Source organism: Rhamphochromis sp. 'chilingali' (assembly GCF_963969265.1).
Source record: "Rhamphochromis sp. 'chilingali' genome assembly, chromosome: 5".
Taxonomy (NCBI): Eukaryota; Metazoa; Chordata; class Actinopteri; order Cichliformes; family Cichlidae; genus Rhamphochromis; species Rhamphochromis sp. 'chilingali'.
In genome coordinates, this window is record NC_137932.1 from 13677943 (window position 1) to 13699056 (window position 21114).

Here is a 21114-nt window from a genome sequence, read left to right on the forward strand (position 1 = left end):
TACCAATTAAGCATATTAGGTGATGTGCATCTCTGTAATGAGAAGGGGTGTGGTCTAATGACATCAACACGCTATATCAGGTGTGCATAATTATTAGGCAATGTCCTTTCCTTTGGCAAAATGGGTCAAAAGAAGGACTTGACAGGCTCAGAAAAGTCAAAAATAGTGAGATATCTTGCAGAGGGATGCAGCAGTCTCAAAATTGCAAAGCTTCTGAAGCGTGATCATCGAACAATCAAGCGTTTCATTCAAAATAGTCAACAGGGTCACAAGAAGCGTGTGGAAAAACCAAGGCGCAAAATAACTGCCCATGAACTGAGAAAAGTCAAGCGTGCAGCCGCCAAGATGCCACTTGCCACCAGTTTGGCCATATTTCAGAGCTGCAACATCACTGGAGTGCCCAAAAGCACAAGGTGTGCAATACTCAGAGACATGGCCAAGGTAAGAAAGGCTGAAAGACGACCACCACTGAACAAGACACACAAGCTGAAACGTCAAGACTGGGCCAAGAAATAGCTCAAGACTGGTTTTTCTAAGGTTTTATGGACTGATGAAATGAGAGTGAGTCTTGATGGGCCAGATGGATGGGCCCGTGGCTGGATTGGTAAAGGGCAGAGAGCTCCAGTCCGACTCAGACGCCAGCAAGGTGGAGGTGGAGTACTGGTTTGGGCTGGTATCATCAAAGATGAGCTTGTGGGGCCTTTTCGGGTTGAGGATGGAGTCAAGCTCAACTCCCAGTCCTACTGCCAGTTTCTGGAAGACACCTTCTTCAAGCAGTGGTACAGGAAGAAGTCTGCATCCTTCAAGAAAAACATGATTTTCATGCAGGACAATGCTCCATCACACGCGTCCAAGTACTCCACAGCGTGGCTGGCAAGAAAGGGTATGAAAGAAGAAAAACTAATGACATGGCCTCCTTGTTCACCTGATCTGAACCCCATTGAGAACCTGTGGTCCATCATCAAATGTGAGATTTACAAGGAGGGAAAACAGTACACCTCTCTGAACAGTGTCTGGGAGGCTGTGGTTGCTGCTGCACGCAATGTTGATGGTGAACAGATCAAAACACTGACAGAATCCATGGATGGCAGGCTTTTGAGTGTCCTTGCAAAGAAAGGTGGCTATATTGGTCGCTGATTTGTTTTTGTTTTGTTTTTGAATGACAGAAATGTATATTTGTGAATGTGGAGATGTTATATTGGTTTCACTGGTAAAAATAAGTAATTGAAATGGGTATATATTTGTTTTTTGTTAAGTTGCCTAATAATTATGCACAGTAATAGTCACCTGCACACACAGATATCCCCCTAAAATAGCTAAAACTAAAAACAAACTAAAAACTACTTCCAAAAACATTCAGCTTTGATATTAATGAGTTTTTTGGGTTCATTGAGAACATGGTTGTTGTTCAATAATAAAATTATTCCTCAAAAATACAAGTTGCCTAATAATTCTGCACTCCCTGTATATAAAAAGGACCGAGCTATTGCAAAACCTCAGTTCTTCTCTTTTTTAGCCACTCTGGTGTAGATCTGCAGCTGTGCTTGGGATATTGGCCTGTTGGATGACCCAATTTCAACCAAGCTTTAGCTGTTGGACAGATGGCCTCACATTTGACTCTAGAATAATTTGATACACAAGGGAACTCATGGTCGACTAAGTGACTGCAAAGTGCCCAGGTCCCGTGGCTGCAAAACAAGCCCAAATCATCACCCCTCCGCTACTGGACTCGACAGCTGGTGTGAGGTGTTTGTGCTGATATGCTGTGTTTGGTTTTCAACAAACATGGAGATCTACATTATGGCCAGACATCTCCACTTTTATCTTATCTGTCCGAAGGACAACGCTCCAAAAACCTTGCAGTTTGTTCAGATGCAACTTTGTAAACCTAAGCTGTGCTGCCATGTTAATTTTAGAAAGAGGAGACTTTCCCCTGAAATCCCTTTAAACCAAGCCATTTAGTCCGTTTAGTCTTTCTCTAATTGTAACGTCACGAACTTTAGGATTTAACATGATAACTGTGGTGTGTAGAGTCTGAGATGTAGCTCTTGGGTTTTTTTATTTTCTCTGAGCATTGCATGGCGCGATCTCTCTGTGTGGATTTGTTGGAACGTTCACTCCTGGGGAGACTGGCAACTGTTTTGAATGTTTTCCACTTGCAAATAATCTCTCTCATTCAAGAATGATAGACTCCAAATCGTTTGGAAATGGCCCAGATTGATGGGCAGCACCAACTGCTTCGTTAGGATTATTCCTAATGTCTTTTCTTCACGGCGAAAGCTCCAGAACAGCAAACAGCCAAAACTTCTTCTTTTATAGAGGTGCTCACACTTACTGATGATCAATCAATCAAGGCCATTTGATTATCAGCACTTGGCTGCTCCTTACCCTTTTAATCCCTGTGGAAGCAGTAACAATGTACTTAGTTTTTCACACACCACCTTTGCATTTTGGCTTAATTTTAAAAATAAATAATGACACTGTGTAATATTTAATGTTTTGTAGATCATCTGATGTTGTATCATTTTAAGACTTTTAAGTTATTTTTTTGTAACGCGATTCCTTAGAATCGAAAGAGGGCTTACTTAATTTTTGCCATGACTGCAAGCATGAGCTACACCAACGAGTGACACACCTTTTCCAGCCCCTCCTCCTTCAGACTGATGACATCTAGGTCAAAATCAGTTCTCAGTCCATTGGTCTTGTTAAAAAGGACACGTCCTGTCAAACCATCCCAGTGTGCCTAAAGATAGAAATACACAGCACGATGAACTAAAATCCTCAGCTCTGAACGCAGTCATTCCATTAACCTTAAGACATTGCCTTTCTCAGCAATATCAATCCAACCCCTAACCATAAAAGTTTTTCTTTCCCAATTATGAATTCCATCTGGCTCTCCCCTTACTGTCTATCTCAACAACGTAACAAGAAACAATAAAGCAGCGAGAACAGAAGCAGGTTTGACAGGTAAGAGTTCATTATGCATGTGGTTCATTGTGCTTGAAGTTTCACTTCAAAGCCATTGGAGGAACAGACGGGCATGGGGAGTGATAGCAGACACAGGAGGGGGAGGAAGCACCAGCTACTACAATGGCTCATTCTGAAAATTACCTGCAATGATACCATCCAGAGAATGAAAGAGCTTTGTAGAACAAAGCAAATGGCTGACCCTGACTAGAGTTAAGGAGGCATGCAGAGCCTTTGATATAAACACGGGTGGAGATATGCACTGAGAAAGTGTGGTTGAAAGACAATGGCACAAACAACAAAAAATGTAGTTACTGTGGATAATGCTGCGGATTCATTTTTTTTATAAAGATTATTTAGAATTAATGATTAGATAATAAACTTATTTAAGATGCTTATATGGTTTCTGTGATAAATGACCACAGCTTTCTGGACCAATAAAGGCTGATTGGAAAGCTGCACTGAAACTGTATCACATGTGTTAACTAAATAATTCCAGAGATGCACACATAAAATGCTTGCAAACATGACTGCGCTAATCCATATAACACAATAAGAAAGGTACAATGTTCAGTAGATCCCACAGGTCAAAGGTCAAGCTGGAGTGCACACTGAAAACAGTGACCTTATACCTCTTTGATAAGGTTGATGAAACGCCCTCCAAAGCGCCACGGCTTGTGGCGATTACACTGCAGAGAGCTCACAGTGATCTGCTGCGACTGCTGCACTGCCACCGCCACCACATGCACGGCATCATACATCAGGGCTGCATCGGTCTGCAAACAGGAGGGTAATACTATTAGACATTTTATAAGACCACTTGATACTTCTGTCCACACAACCTTTCATCTCCCCATTAATTCACCTGTGCAGGGACATAAGAAACTGTGTGAAGTCTCAGATGACTTGCTTTAGTCATAAGTCACTACAACATGAATTAGGAGTAGAGCCAGCAGTAAATGCCCCACACAAATGGCACAGTGTCTCAGCTTGTTAGTAAAAATATCCAACCACTGTCTGAGGCAATCAGAAAGCTCTGCCAGGGAAAGTCTCTCAGTGGAAGGGCGCCACGTCAGTGTGAAGACTAATGGTTGCTGATGGGTGTGCCTGTTCCCCCAGAGAGAGGGAGCGCAAAACGGGCACCGGTGCAGACAGGACGACTCTCTCTCTGGCACACTCAGTGTAACATGCTAAGTACAAAGGACAAAGGGTTGCACTGAAAAACACCTAAGACAGCTATGCATATAACCCTCATAATAAGTCATCAAAGGGCGTAAACGCTGGAGCTGAAATTTCTCACACACTGACAAGCTGTGATTTATCTCCACCGCTCCAGTTGGCACACATGAATTCTTTTCATGCCGTCAGTCCACACAGTTTGACACACTCCACGCTCAGCTCATCGCAGATCCACTTTCCACGGTCCCACACAGGCTGAAATACACTATGGTGATCTTATTTGACAAGTCGTGGATGACCAAACTGCAAGGAAGTGAGAGGAGTTACTCTGAGACCGCAAAGTATTTGCAGCTATAGAATCTTTGTGAATGTGCTTGCTGCCAGAGAAAATGAGCTGGCCTTCAGTGCAGCTCGACACGTAGCAGGAGGCTGCCGAGCTGCTGGTTCCCTATATTTGCTCTATAGGCGCTGTGAAGCATCCACTTCATACATGAGGGCAAGAAGCAGGAGAAAGCGTGTGCTCTCTGTGCACTTTATACCAAGCCTTATAAATGATGAGAGGTCAGGTAAAGGAATGCATCTTACTTCTAACAGCAAAGAAAAAAAAAAGAGAGAGAGAGTTTCCTGGTAGCAGAAACGGAATGAAAAATAGACAGAGTTGATGGAGTTCAAGTGTGGTTGCAGTGAAGGGAAGATTGATGATTTTTTTCTTTCCCCCCTTTTCTCCTCTTCTTTTGGAGTTGATGACTGCTGATGTCAAAGGCAGCAGTAGATCAGAGAATGGGAGACCTATCTCTGCGCTCTTTCATCCCCAATGCTTTCCTGGAAAAGGGAACAGCTAGGGCCATATCTGCTCTCCCAGTGGCAGCAGTGTGCGTGTGTGTGTGTGTGTGTGTGTGTGTGTGTGTGTGTGTGTGTGTGTGTGTGTGTGTGTGTGTGTGTGTGGTGTTCGTGACAAATACTCACTAGGAAAAGACTCTGTCACTGCACTACTCTATTTCTTGAATAGCGAGGAGGAGTTTTAAACACAGTCAGTACTATTTTCTTTCCTTTGAACGGAAAGTTTGTCACGTCCAATCATTCGTTTGCTGGCCGACTAAGACTTGCTGTTGGACTGAATCAAGTTATTTTAGCAATTTATGTAAAAAAAAAAAAAGAAGTTATATAAGTATTATTCACATTCAATCCCCGTCCACTGCACTGAATTTCAAAAGTATGTAACACATTCTGAATGCATTTATTCCATGGATAATATTCTTTGATTGATTTTAGTTTGGCTGTGGCATTGCAGAATTTATGAAATTCAAATTAAATCTCCGAGCCTGCTATTTCTTTTTTAAATACCTTTTCATTTAAATTTTGCCACTGACCTTTTAACTTTCCTCTAAACTACTTGATTTTTTCCCCCATTCCAAAATCAGTCAATATCACATTCCAACTCCTCCATTGACAAACTCTTTATTCTTTTGGGTCAAACTGCGGTGCGCACTGTCTTTTCAGTTAATCGTCTTGGCTACAAAGATGTTCTGTGAAATGTTTTCGAAAATCTATCAAAATTCTCTACTTGGAAGTCTATTTTTAGTTCACTTTTCATAGCTTTGCATGTGAAGTGAAATTGGAGTGCTTAAGCACAAGCTTGATGTGTGACAGGAGAGTGATGATTCATTTTTAGAAAAGCTTAACAGATGAACTTGTGCCTTTACCTTCAAGAAATGCCAGATTTTGAGCTGTTTGTTTATTCCTAAGCTATTTGTAGCATAAAGAGGAAGACTTTTCTATTAGAGCTTGGTAATAATGTGGTAATATTGAATTAAGGACACAAGAAGGTACTATATGGAAACAGAATGTTATAACACTAAATTATGAAGTAATATCTAAATAATTACCAAATGACATCTTGACTCAACAATGGTTATAGCTAAGTAACATTGGACTATATTTAACTGTGCAATAAGGGCCAGAAAGTAGGCTTAATAATGATCAATAAAATTCAATTTAATTAAATTTTATTTAAATAGCACCAAATCACAACAGCAATTACCTCAAGGTGCTTTATATTGTAAGGCAAAGATCCCACAATTATACAAAGAACATTTCAACAATTAAACTTTGCGGAAGCACTTGATGACAATAGGAAGAAAAAAAAAAGGCTCATTTAACAGGAAGAAACCTCTGGCAGAAGCAGCCATCTGCCATGACCGGTTGGGGGTGACGGAAGGAAGGAAAACAGGCCTGGAAGAGAGCCAGAGATTAATAGTAACTAATGATTAAATGCAGAGTGGTGTGTAAGCACACAGTGATTACAAAAGGTGAGTGAAGAAGAAACACTCAATGCATCATGGGAAGGCCCTCAGCAGCCTAGACCTATCGCAGCACATCAGGTTACGACCACTTGAAAGTCAGTATATTTAAAAACAAGCCAACAAACAAACAAACAAACACGCAAGAAAACCCCCAGCTAGACATATATAACCACAATAGCCACTGTCGATACAAGCTATTACAGTACTTGGTTATTAGTACTTTGTAACTAAGTGGTAATAACACATTATTTCATTATTATTACCTTCTGTCCATCTGATTACCAAGCTGTCTTAGAAAGCGCTACCCATAAAGATTTTATTCTCGTCCAAATTATTTATTTCCTTTTAAAAAAATATGGAGAGTTTCTTAAGCACAAATACATAAATATGCACTGGAGACAAGCAGGGTATCTTCCTCAGTGGCAAATATTTTCTAAGCTTTGAAATATGAAAGGTTTTAAACCTGCATAAACAGTAAAAGACTCTTTGCTGACTTACGGGGCAGCTGAAATGAGCTGTGAAATTGTGCCCCATTTCCAGTTGATATCATAAACCTTTAGTAAACAGTTGCATTTTATACCACCTGCTGATACAGAGCAGCAGTGTCAGTCAATGCTGCGACGAGGGGGGTGAGACTGAACCAAAAGAGTACAGTTGCTCTGTTTTGCTGTTTTACTGAGCTGAAACTCTCTATAAAGCTCCGCACAGCCGAGTGGAGTCGCACATTCACATGATAATTACTATGACTGACCTCTGAATTTACATAGGGCTTTTGATTGTTATTTGTGATGTTATTATGTCTGCTTTACAAGTAAATGTGATAATAGAGTGGCAAGGAAGACATGCTACGGTGAAATCCATGTAGTATGAGTACAATTGACAAACAGCAGCTAGGATAGTAGAATAAATGCCAGACTACTTTATGATGAGCTGTCTGTACACATCCATGGCAAAATTAGATTAAAAAAAAAAAATTATCGGCAACAGGTATTTATTTGTGGTCACAGAAGACAGGTTTGTCTACATGAGGTATTGTTTAAGTAACAATGGGATATTTCATGTATTATAGTATAAACACAGTTCTGCATACTGCTGTGTTTGCACTTTTGACTTCTCCATCCACCCCTTTATTTGAACCACTTTATTAGGTAGATTTTTTCTAGTACCAGTTGGATCCCCTTTGCTTTCAGAACTCCCTTAATTCTTTGTGGCAACAGAATGCTTGAAACAGTCAGTGCCATGATAGCATCACACAGTTGCTGCAGATTTGTCCCCTGCACACCCGTGTCGTGAATCTTTTGTTCTTCTTCCCTGTTGGATTTAGGTCTGGTGACTGTGGATGCTATTTGAGTACAGTGAAGTCATTGTCATGTTCGAGAAACCAGTTTGAGATGATTAGAGTTTTGTGCCATGGTACATTATCCTGCTGCAGGCAGCCATCAACATATAGATACACTGTGGTTATAAAGGGGTGGACACAGTAAGCAACAACACTCATGTAGGCTGTGGTGTTTAAACAGTGCTCAATTGGCCTGAGCCAAGGAAATATTCAACATACTATTACACCACCTCCAGCAGCCTGAAGTGTTGATTCAAGATGGATTGATGCTTTCATGTTGTTTAGACCAAATTCTGACGCTACTATCCGAATGCTGCAGCAGAAACTGAGACCAGGCAACATTTCTTTTCCCATGTTATCTAGTTTTGGTCCGTGTGAAGCCTTAGTTTAAAGCTCCTAAATGCCCAGAGTGACACCTAAGTGTGATCTTCTGCTGCTGTAGCCCATTAATGCTTCAGTGCTTCAACTCTTCTGCATACCTTGGTTGTAATGAGTGGTTATTTAAGTTGCTGTTGCCTTCAAGCAGTGAGAACTGCTGCTTCCAGGATATCTTCTATTTTTTAGACCATTCTCTGTTAACCCCGGAGATAGTTGTGTGGGAAAAAAATCCACTAGATCAGCAGTTCTGCAGATACTCAGATAAGCCCATCTGGCACCATCAACTATGCCATGTTCAAAGTCACTTTAATCGCCCCCTCCTCTTTTTTATTTTAGCTTGGACTTTAACAGGTCATCTTGACCATGTCTACAATCCTCAGTGTATTTAGTTGCTGCCAGATGATTGGCTAATTAGGTATTTGCACTAATGAGCAGTTGAATAGGTGTACCTAATGAATGGGTAGCATTCTTAAAATCATTTGTGGAGATATTTCCCACATCTCTTAACTTTTGATCTCTGTGATATATCAGATATTTTCTGGCTCAAATGATTTATAAGTCAAAGATCTTTTTCTGACTCTGAAACAGAACTATTCCTGAAAATCCCTTTATGATGGAAGCAAAACGAGGCTGGCATCAAGTGTAAGCAAAGATCAAGGAGGAAAAAATATGAAATGATGGCTCATAGTTCTGGCAGATTGCATTCAATTTAAAAACAATCCAAGAGCGATCTTGATATTTATTACAGAGCCAAGCACAGGTCCTGTGGGGTGTTTTAAGTGCTTTAAGTGGAACCAATCTCAAACCCCTGGGACACTCAGATACAGCAGAGAAAGGGTTTCAAAGAAGATGCCCAAAACCTTTGTTTCCTTGTCCTTCTCTTTTCTCTCCCCACTCCTCTCTCTCTCGCTCTCTTTCACTCAAACACCCACATAACCATTTGAAATCAAACACTGCTCATTACCATCACTAAATGTACCAGTCCAGAAACAATTGTCTTTCAATTTACAACTTGCATTTTACCTCTGCACAGTACATCTTCCTTTCCAGTCCTTTATATCTTAATTCATCTCTGCATATCCCCCCCTCTCATAAACTTGATACCTGAGTAACATGCAAATATATTAAGATGCATGCGAGAACCAATTAGTGAGACGTGCGGACACTGAATACACGCACATGAAGGAGATCGCTCTCAGACAGTGACCGACCTCAATGTGCAAGCTTCCTACAGGCAAGCCTGGTTTGCCGTAGTTTCATGCAGTTTCCTCATTTCAATCAGGTGGACTGCAAACTCCACCGAGCAAGCTGCTGAGTGCATGTCTGTCTCTGTGTGTGTGTTTATACAAATATATTCATTTTCGCTGTATCAGTATTCACACCGGCTCTCCACCTGTGCATAATGCCATAATTCCTCTGATAATGTAGCGCCATGAAAAACGACATCTCTCTTTCTCTTCTCACCTCAGCTATCAGCTATCCTCTTTGCAGCATTCCTATAAACAAAACACACATAAACACACACACACGTGCTCACAATCACCACGGCTGCTTATGGACAGTGAAACTCCACTATTTATATATATATATCATATATCATATACATCTGATTAGGCTTAATGAGATTTGGAATGACCTGTTATTTATCATGCATCACTGCACTGCAGATGCCAGGTACAGATCAACAACACACACGCACACAACATGTAAAAATATGCACCCCAACAAACACACATCCCCACAGCATTGCCGTCAGCATCAGAGTCACAATGTCAGCAGGAGAGAGGGAAGCTCTTTGTTTTCTTGGAGCTGAAGTCACTCTGCCCTTGGATCACACGCGGACCCATGGGGTTTGATGATTTGATAGAAGAAGGAGGTAATTATTCATTTCTTTCATTTTTTTATATGTATTTGTGCTGCTTGACTGCACCGTCTGTGGAAGCATTAGAGTCTCAGATTCTGCTGTCAGATAAATGGCGGCATTTCTAAACTTTTTAACAATTACGTCTCCACATCGTCTCTTGATTTTTCTTTTGTTATTAAAAAAATCCCCGGAATGGTTTATAATTTAAACTTCAATCAGGGCGTGCGATCTCACTCACAGGCCCGCTCACAGAGATATTGCATTTATTTTTAATCTGCCGAGATTTAAATTCTCGTGTAAAGTATGGACACTGATGGGAAATGTCTGTACATAATTGTTCGTTGAATTCCAACCAGTGTGGAAAACAAAAGCGAGCTGCCTGCTCAGACAAATATGAGCTCACTGACAATGGCTGAGCATCTCTGTCACTTCCAGCTCCATTACTTAGAATAACAATTTAGAAAAATATACTTAATTGCTCGATGTTTAATTACTTGATGAGACTCAGAAGATCAATACCACTTTCCACCGTTTGTTGATTGAAACACTGGAGCAAGCACTTTTCCTTTTCGAAAACAAGACACAAAAGGAGACTCCTCTAGGCATGTTTACTCAGAACCACACAGTTAAACCCCGTAGCCACAATCTTTCAACATGTTCATGCTTAGTGGCTTAAACATACAAAGCGCTTTTTTAAGGTACACTTTGTACTGGATTGATCCCTCTTGTGCCTTCAGAGGAGATTAATTCTTCATGGCATAAATTCAGCAAGGTGCTACTAAGAAATCTTGTCCATATTGATATGACAGCATCACAGAGTTGTTGCAGATTTGTCAGCTGCACATCCATGAATTGAATTGTGGGTCCACCACAACCTAAAGCTGCCCTATTGGATTTAAATCTGGTGACTGTGGAGGCCATTTGAGTACAGTCAACTCACTGCCACAGTTTGAGATGATCCGAGCATTGTGACATGCCGTTTTATCCTTCTGGTAGCGGTCATCTGAAGATGGGTACACTGTGGTCGTAAAGGGATGCACGTGGTCAGCAACAACACCCAGGTAGGCTGTGGCATTTAACCACTGTTCAGTTGGTATTAAAGGGCCCAAACTCTGCCAAGAAAATACCCCCCACCAGCAGCAGCAGCAGACTGAAGCACTGAGGCAAGGCAGAATGGATCCATGCTTTCATGTTTGCCCAGAGAACTGGCACTTACTGGATTTTTTTCTTTTTCAGACTATTCTATCATTCCTAGAAATGGTTGTATGAGAAAATCCAAGTAGATCATTAGTTTCTAAAATAGTCAGACCAGCCCGTCTGGCACCAACACCTATGATGCATTCAGCTAGCAGATAGAAGAGGTAATAAAAACTGTGGTTTTGCACAAAAATAACCAACTGGTCATATTTTGACGAGCTGGTGTGAAGATAATGCTGGAGACGGGCTAACTAGATCTCCCTGTTAAAGGTAAAGTTTCATATTAGAAACTTTTTTGTTTTTACAAATTCTTTTTCTGTGTTTTTGCACAAAAACAGAGACACATTAGCCAGATTTTGGAGTTAAAATAATGCAAATGTATTCCAACAAGTGACAAATAACAGACGATTCCAACATTTCCAAGAAGAAAACAGTTTACAGATGTTTCTGATGCCTAAGAAAATCTGTCTACATTGTCATGTTTTTGCTAGTTTTAGTACACTGACAAATAAATTGCAATATAGCATGTGCTGCAGTTCTGCTCTCATTCATCATGCGCTACCATTAGGTAGACGCCTGATATTAATTTAATATTATAACACTAAACATGCAGCCAGACTTGATGGGAGTATTTTCAGCAATAAGAATAACAAGGAATCCCAGAGCAGATGGTATGGGTCCCACAGAGCCCAGATTTCAGCATCTTTGAGTCAGCGTGAGACTGCATGAAGTGAGGAAAAAAGACACTAATGCTGCCTAAATCCACAAGAAACTGTGGTAAGTTGCTATTAACAACCTAAATGCCAAGTTCAGTGAGAAATTCTCAGCAAGTGTACTCGAGAAAGGTGATCCTGTGAAACAGTGGCCACTAAAACACTGAGTAAGTGTTTAGTGTTTTTGAATATGAAAAAATCCCAGTAGCATTTGAAACCAGCTTTCCAAAAGTTGGTGCCAAAAACTTTTGCACTGTGCTGTATTTCTTGCAGTGGCGTCTTACATGAGACCCTGGGTGATGAAAGTCACTGCACTGAGAATTGTGCAAATGTTCGGTTCTTGAAAGAAAAAGACTAGAGTGGAAAAAACACAGAAATGTGACATATGTGATTTATGGGGCATATTATGGCTTTTCTGGGTTTCCTAGCAGAGAGGGAAGAGCAGGCATTCACATCATTTTGGGAAGGAAAAAAAACCCTTGGGTGACTGCGACTCAGTGTACTGCCGTCGCTCTCTCCGTCCGTAACTTTTCCACTCCGTGTCTCTTCCTCGCTTTCTGCCTGCCTGTTCTCTGCCCCGATCCCTCCCCCCTTCAGCCTGGCTCTTCCTCCCTTTCATCCCCTTTGTCGTCCCTCTGCCTTCCCCAGTTGCTCTCTTAAGTATTTCACAGAGCCGTGTGTGAGTATTGCTCAGAGTATGAATGTATGAGGGCTTTGCCAGTGCCGTCACTGCTATTTTTTTCCCCCTTTTTCTTTTGTGCATTAGAGGTTTAATCCCTTTCTCACATTGCATTTCCACATGCTGAAGCAACAGAGCAGCAGCCGTGTGGAATTTTTTTTTTTTAAATGAGGTTTTTGTCACAGGGAAGTAAAACTCGCTTCTTCCAACAAGGACCCCTGGGTAACTGATTCATTGATGGTGGCTGGATTTATGTGAAAGCACATTCATGGTTTTATTGTAGATTTAAGCACACTTTAAAGGGGAATAAAGGACTACACTGCAGAGGTTTTTGGTTTGAAAGAGAGGGTCCACTGGGAATCATGAGAATGCGAGCAGAACTCTGTTTGATGTCTATATATATTGATTTAGTACTGATGTAAAATTATTAAGGTGCCCTTATCATACATTGACAGATGCTTTAATGTTGACAAAACCTCCATTTTGACCTTACATAGTGCTTTTATTAATGTCTAAGTGATCTTTTCGCTTCAAATACTTCTTTTATTGCTAACCTCCGCTCATGCTATTTTCTTGTTTAACCCTTTAATGCTGATGAATTGTAATCTCAAGGCAGAAGGGGAGAGAGCAAGAGGTTTATATCTCAGTCAGATTTTGTAAACAGTTGGTTTACACAGCTAAATTGGTGAAGCAGTTCAAATATGCCCAGGCAGCGCATGCCAACTATCTAGTCCATCTTCTGTTTGCTCCAAACAAACTACTGGTGTTGCTGCCAGAATGCTAGGGTTTACCTACAAAGATTTGTTTTACTTTCCCCTCCATTTTTAAAAATTCAGCACATAACAAGACCAAGAACCTAAATTGGAAATGACTGTAGCAAAAAATGTCTGACAGTCCCATCCAAAAAAATGTTCACTCAAAACCACAACGCGACATACCAGCCAAGTGACACACTGCCCGCCATCTCTGGAGCCAAGATACGAGCATGGTTAAAAATATCACAGCTTGCGACTGCACGAAATATCAAATATGATGCCGTGCCTGACTACTTTATCAAGTCTGACAAAAAGAGACCGTGATTGCTCAGAGCAGTGGTGTCCCACCAGACCCTTCAGGCAACAGCATGCTTCTGGCAGCACGGTCCATTTCAGAGTCCGCCTTAATTAACACCATGCAGCCTAACCCTCACCTGATTAAGTGCCTGTTTAATATGATGGCCTTTTCTCGTATTTAATCAGCATCCAGCCAGGTTTTGCTAAAGAGGCTAGTAGGTGCCTGTTCTGAAGATTTTTATCTCCCTCAGTTCATGTCAAATGCCTTCCAAAATTTCCAGAGTGACAAAGCTTTTACTATTCAACCTCTCGGAAAGAAGAAAAAACATGTTTTATGATTAAATGAGGGGGTCATTTAAAGCTGCGCTTCAGCTATGACAGAATGCTAGATCTAAACGGCAGTGTGGTGAAGGAGGAGAGGAGGGTTGTTAAAGGACTGAACAGTCCTTCTTAATTCCCTACCATCTGTTGGACTTGCATGCCCAGAGAGGAGAGAAGAGTGAAAATGGAGGATGTAGGAGTCCACACTTGATCCACTGTCTAAACAACACAGGCAGTGTTAATTACATCTGGGTTAATGCTAACAGTGGCCATTTTACTGTTAGGGGGTCTTTCCCCAGATTACCAGAGTAGCAAGATGGTATCAATTAAAAAAAAAAACAACAACAAGAAACTCTGTTGTTTATGCGATGCAGTTTTTTTGTGTATGAACTGCAATAACTGGTTTGCAGAATGACATGAAATACTCCTTGGTTTTCATGGGTGCATACGAGAGACATACTTTTATCAAAAGTTTTCACACGCATTATATTTACACAAGAATTTTAATCGTCTGGACAAACATTAAAAGTTGTCCAATTATGCACATTGGAAATTAGAAACTAAATTAGTAACTGGTATTTGGAAATAAAGTAAAGTAGAAGTAAACAGCACAACATCCAAAATATGTTCATATTTAATGAAAGAAAAAACCTGAGCCTTTTTCAGGTTCTTACCCTGCACTCGGGGTTGCCAGAATGCTGTGGGTTATTTTTCTCGCGTCACTGCAAATCAATACGAAATCTGAGTGATCAGCTTTATCCTGAGGAGGTCTTTGAATGTTATGATTAGAATGAAAATGATCTGAATCATATTCTTTGTTAGTAGTCAACCAAATAAACAGCTATGTGTCAGAATCATTGCTGACGCTACAGTGACCTGTGGTCGATGTTTTTTCTTTAGTTTTTTTCTTTAATATCTCATTTGTATACATCTGTGTATGTTTGTGTGTTTATGTGTCTGAAAGCTCTTGCTTATAGAAGATTACTGGATTCCTCTCTTATTTTTTAGGATATTTATTTTTACCTTAATATAGTTATTAGTAAGAAATGGCAATTTATACATTTTTGCAAAAGAATTATGTATATATGTATATTGAGTATCCATGTGATTGTGATTGTGAGTGTAGGTGGGTGGGATGGCTTCTTGAAAGATGATAGCTTGCCAAGTGATCCCAAGGCCACCCAATATTCCTGAGCTTAAGTGCAACCATAATACACAGCTTCTTTTGCTTGCACTGGCCTCCAGGGGCTATTTGGATGATAGGGATCTGATGATGGTTGCAGTCTCTGATTGCAAATTCCCTTATTGTCCTATACATAACACCAGCGGGGGTGTGCTTACATTACTGCAGAGGAATCTCTGCCTTGCATGTGTAGTGTGGTCTGCGTTTAATCTTTACACATGTATATAAAGGTAAAAACGTGTCCGTACTGTGCTTAATTTGATTTGCTTTATTAACACAAAGGTAAACACAACAAGCAAACAAGACAGTGAAGTAAAATGTGTTTGAGAAAGTAAAACCAAAGGAAAGCAGGATAATAAATCTGCCTTTTAATTCCCCCTGGCTGTTCTCACTCACAAAAGGCTTCTATGGACCAAGGGAGCACTGGTGCTAATAATGTTGATACTGTGCCAAGCCCAGCTGGTGGTGCCCGGCACAGGGCATCGAGTGTCTGCTCTCCACAGTCGCTGTCTTTAAAAGGCTCTCTCCTCTGCCAACCGGGATCAGAGGAAGGGGGATCACATTGCTCTAATGGACGCAACCAACCTGCGAACCTATGTGGCGTTTGTTCTGCTAGCTCTGTCTGTACTATATCAAATACAATAACTAAGCGCCTTGTGATTCCGCGCAAAGAAAAGCGGTTTGTCGATATAAAGCAGACCAGGTTGTAATGACGACTGATTAGAAAATGACTGATACTGGAGGAGGTTTGAGAAAATCTATAAATGCTGTTATCAGAGATGGTAAGAAGGAGATATTTTACATTTCAAAATAATATGTATCAGCTGAATTCTGTACAAAACAGAATTCTAAAAAAAATCCCACTAAATAATAAATGATGAAACAAATATGTGAATATTTATGCTACTGCTGAACTTTCAGCTGTGGGGTAGAAGTCAGTTTGAACAAATAAAAGGATTCCCTCAACTGCTCAGTTTAATTTCAAGCAAGTTTTTTTTGTGTGTGACTCATATCAAGCAAAATTACAGTATGCATTCAATAGTATTCTCACTGGGGAGCACCACATTTGGCTCAACACCCACACCAAGGACCTTCATTTGCCTGGAATATTGTATGAATGAAGCTCACTGGGAGAGGGATTCGTGTGTCAATATTGTCTTCCTATTGTCAGTTTCCAGGCAGTCATGCTCTGTATCAAACCCAGTAGTGATGCCAAATCTGAGCCAAGTCCTCCCCTCTTGGAACAGGCAACCGAATCCTCCTGTAGGTGTTTCGAACATACATGCTGTGCGCCACAAACACACATTTAAATGTAAACATCCATGGTAAACCCATTGTTAATGGCATGTAGCAGCCACCTAGCAAGCTCCTTCATTCTGCTCTCGCTGTGTGGGTGTCTCCCACTTTACTCCCAGCAGTGCTCGTTAATGCAGCTAGGTATCTGTTCTCATCTCTCTCCCTGCTGCTCTTTACCCCCTGTGCACCATTTCTGGGCAAAACTGCTTCCTCCTCTTTCTCTTCCTAATTCATTTTCTGCTCCCATTATCCCTAATTTGAACCCAAACAGAAATGAAGTATACTTATCACAAATTATTTTAAAAGGCACAATCTGTGACACACACAAACACTGCATTTAAATCCGCTGATAGAATTTGAGTCGTTGTTGATCTGGTAGTTACTGGTGGTAATGACGAGATCATTCCAATAATACGCATGCAATTATTTCGTTTAAACGCGTTAACCACCGGAGAAAGCAAACACGTCTCGACTGGAACTGGGGCACAGAGGATTCATCGTGTCATGCAGCATTAAGAGAGAAGTCTAATGAAGAAAACGATTAAATGTTGCATTTCGCATTGTTTAAATGCATGCGTGCTCCAGATTTGCTTTTCAGAATAGCATCCAGAGGCACGTGTTACAAAAACAACTGGTGTGTGCACTTGGCAGCGCCGCGTTTCACAAGTCAATTTTACTCACTAGTACATGTGCGAGTGCTAAAGGGCTCTCACATGCTCAGGCACGACGTGCGAGCCGTTTGTTTAGCCTAATGAAATGTGTTAAAATTAGGATGCAGGAGATCATCTCATATTGCAAATCACAGCTTGCAAGTTGCAAATCTGGCAAATGGGACCCGGTATATGCATGTAACGTTTTCTGTTAGGCGTGTAATTTTTATCCCACGGGGGAACACCAGGCTGCCACTAACAATTACACATCAAAGCAGTAATGCAATGCAATTACACTGAATAGCTAAAAATGATCACCATATACACTGTTAAATATGAACAGCTTCAGGATTTCCAAAGATTTAGCACTTTCTTGTGTACTACCTACCTAAAAGGTAGCTATCCAACAACTCTGTGCATATTAATTACAAATCTAACTCTAACACCTTTATCCTTATTATTATTATTATTATAATGGTTACAGTGGCCTTTGTTGAGGAGCATTTCTGTGTAGTGTTTGTTGTTTTCAATTAATTTCACCCATGTGTCTTATTTTTGTCCCATGTGATCGAAAGGAGCAGCAACACCCATGTCATAGCCAACATATTATCCAAACAACTGCTCTCTACTAATAAGAGAGTGATAATTATGAGCTATTACACCAGAATTTTCAATTGTTTTGATGACACTGGAGAACATCCAGCTCTCTGTGGTGGTAATTATAGCTCAATGAAATACAGACATAAATGAAATGGTGGAGATGCAGAAAATATCCAGGCCTAAAACCTCAGCGAGGCGTACAACTGGGAAGATCTTTTTTTTTCCCTCTTTTCCTTCTCCTTAGTTAAATCCTGGTATATACTTAGCTCAGCGATCGGGGATTTAAAATAATTCAAATTAAAACAAAGCATTAAAAGCAAATATCTCATTAGCTGAAGGCAATAATTAGAAACAGATGGGACAAAATAATAATCAGATTAGACACGAGATATCTAATAAATCTGCTGGGTGCATTTCTCAGTACACGGGCTGCGGGTCTTTAGTTGCTGTAAATTCACCTCACGACGCAGGGTTAAAACAACTTGAGCTTCACTTTACTTGGGGGATATTGTCAAAGAGTCACCACAAACAAGCAAGATCAACAGCGCACGCACACACGCACGCAAAAATAACTGGACTAATTAGCCCTGCTACTTTGATTATGTGTCCTTCCATGTCAGAGATACCTCTGCCAAACAGGGTTAGGAGGCAGGGGCTCAGTGTGTCTGCGGCTTCGAGCTTGCCTAGTCTGAGGAAGGGCTTCTCATTATGCGTCCTTTCCTCAGACACTTGGCCTCACCCAAAGCACCAAGTGTCTGTGTGATTATTCACTACCCTGCAACACCGGGCTAGTGGCGTAAGCAAACATCAGATGCACCTCTCAATATTTGTAACACCCTCTCCCCCATCTTTCCTGTCCAATCTTCTCTCGCCCCTCCTCCTCATCACCCCCCCCCACCACCACCACCACCCCCTTTTGCCGCAACCCATTTCACCTCACCCCTCCCCTTCCCTACCTCCTCTCATCTCAGTCAATCACAAGGTGACACAGATGGCGTTGTCCTGGTAACCATCTCTACACAACTGTTGCCTGGTCACCGAGCACAAACAAGCCCAGAGCCCAGCAAGGCTTCTGTACTGCACAGAAAAGGAACACGGCACCAGAGAGGAGAAATAAAAGGCTAGAGGCAAGGTCGGGGGTGGAAGGTCACACGCTGGCCGCTGCAGCACTCTACCGCTTTATTTAATGACACCCTTATAGGTGTCACCTTTAACCCGAGGCGGTATAGCTGAAGTATCAGGAAAATCTATGGAATGACTTAAAAAAAAGAAAAAAAGAATTGTATTTGCGTTACGGAAAAGCAGATTGTTATTTAAAACGCGTTCATATTCCGTCTAAGTACAGAATCATTTTATATGAGCAGCAAAACCGTTTCTCCATTATGTATTTAATATAACATCAAAATGGCAGTGTTTGTACATTCAGGCTGCACTCTCTGCATTCGCTCATTACAAAGACCTGTCTTAAGGTGAAACGAAAATACCCAAGACTAGCATGCACTCCGTCAAGCATGCTATTGGATGCATTATTTATTATTCAGCCCAGTGATTCTAATCCAATGAGATACGTCAATACATAGGATAGAATCTGACAAAATGATTCATGCAATGCTAATTAATCACTTCAGCCATCTCCACTGAAATCAATTAATTTCCATTGATGTAAAAAAACAAAAAAAAAAAAAAATCAAGTGCATCATGCCGATGCTTGAGGGAAATAGAATATTACATTTCTGTTTTCAAGCCGTGCATGCTGAATGTTTCTGACACAACTTAGGCTGTAATATATGTAGATACATAAAAAAACCCCACACATTTAAATTCATCACAAACTGTGTGTGTTCATATTTGATCATGTGTAAGCTTGAATTAAGGCTGTGATTGATATGAATAGACACCATGCACTGTGGCTAATTCAAAGGCTTGTCTTTAAAGTCTCTAATGAAAAGATTCTTCTTTCATTGCACAGATTTTAGAAACCATATCTTAAGTCTGCCAAGAACAAAGAGAGGCAGGCTAAAAGAAGAAAAAAAAAGGTGTTTGTCTCAAAGGAAGGTGTTGTGAGGGAGGTGGAGTAAATTGACTGTTTACAACAACAGACCCAGAAAGGGACCTTGAATGTCCATGACGAGCTCCATTCCCGTTTTCACTTTCAAATCACCTTATCCCATGCTTTTTTGGATGCCATCCTAAAAAACCAGGGCCATAATTTCCATCCAATTTGCTCCCTCTCTCTGCATGAACACTGACAGATTGTCATATTTTGGCCACGCTCCCAGAGGAGAGTTGTGAGAGGCAGGAGGGCAGATAAACGGCTATTACCATTCACACCAGCTCATTACGGAGCATTTAGACCCAGGAGCACCAACTCAAAAGCTCCACGCGGTACCCACCCCAGGAGCCCCTCACAATTGAGTTTGTGATTGACAACTGGTACTCAGTTACAGTTCTTTTCCTCCACAGCTACGCTCTATTTCAAAACACTCATTTTGTTTCATCAATCAAAAAAAACCAACAAAAACAAAAAACTTTATGTATGGCATCCAAATTATTTGGGCAGTTTTTATTTTTATGTGGACAGTAAGATGTACACATCTTAGATAAAAAGGTTTGGGCCTACCGTCATGAATCCATCCAGCAGGCCCGAGTCTGGCTTGGGTGGGGCTTGTAATCTCTCCATTGACCACTTCTCGATGATCGACGACACCTGAGAGTTTTCTGTGTTGAGTATGCGGAAACCGGTCATGTTGACTCCACTGTAGCGATATGGTTCCATGTCAAGGGCGAAAAGGTCCTAGAGGCACAAAGATCAAAATGTAACTGAAAAAAAAAATCATGATTTCCTCATCTTCCCTCCTCCACTGCTATACATCGCTCATTTTCATAATTACAAGTCGACGTTTGAGCGGCAGCCACTGCCAAATGAGGGAGCGCAAAAGGGTGCAGTTGAAGGGATTTCAGGAGCTATTTCATCTTACGCTGAGACAGTAGCCTTGATAAAGGCAAGCCTTTCAAGGTTACCGGCATGCTTTTGGTGGACTGCCATCTATCATGTGGACGGAAAAGGACGACCCAATTGTCCCGCATGCAGCATGTCTGGCATCTCACCAGGCAGATGTCTCTGGGATGCAACAACACAGTTGACAGAGAAACAGCGGGTGATGGACGCAGAATGGGGCTGCCGTGGTCAATGTTTGCTGTCCTATTCCGAGAGCAGCATGAATGGCTTGGTACCAGTGTGCAGCATCTCGGGCCAGCACACTGGCTTCCAATTCTGCCAAACACTGACTGATGTTAAAGTAGGCATGCTTCCATCCCGGCAAGAAACAGCATGCCACCGAAAGAGGCCTATAATCACTATTCTCTTCCCTTTCCCAATGGCATACCTGCTGT

The 21114-nt window shown here is 41.1% G+C and overlaps 1 protein-coding gene across 2 annotated transcripts in view; it reads right to left on the minus strand.

Moving 5' to 3' along the window:
- Positions 1–21114, minus strand: part of LOC308397644 (glutamate receptor ionotropic, kainate 2-like) — a 64510-nt gene that overhangs the window by 19749 nt on the left and 23647 nt on the right. For both annotated transcript variants that reach the window (XM_080883656.1, XM_080883655.1), the window contains exons 6-8: positions 20342–20515; positions 3600–3743; positions 2636–2743 (exon numbers count right to left, since the gene is read on the minus strand). In XM_080883656.1, the coding sequence (XP_080739782.1) occupies positions 2636–2743; positions 3600–3743; positions 20342–20515 (426 nt within the window). The remainder of the gene's footprint in view (positions 1–2635; positions 2744–3599; positions 3744–20341; positions 20516–21114) is intronic.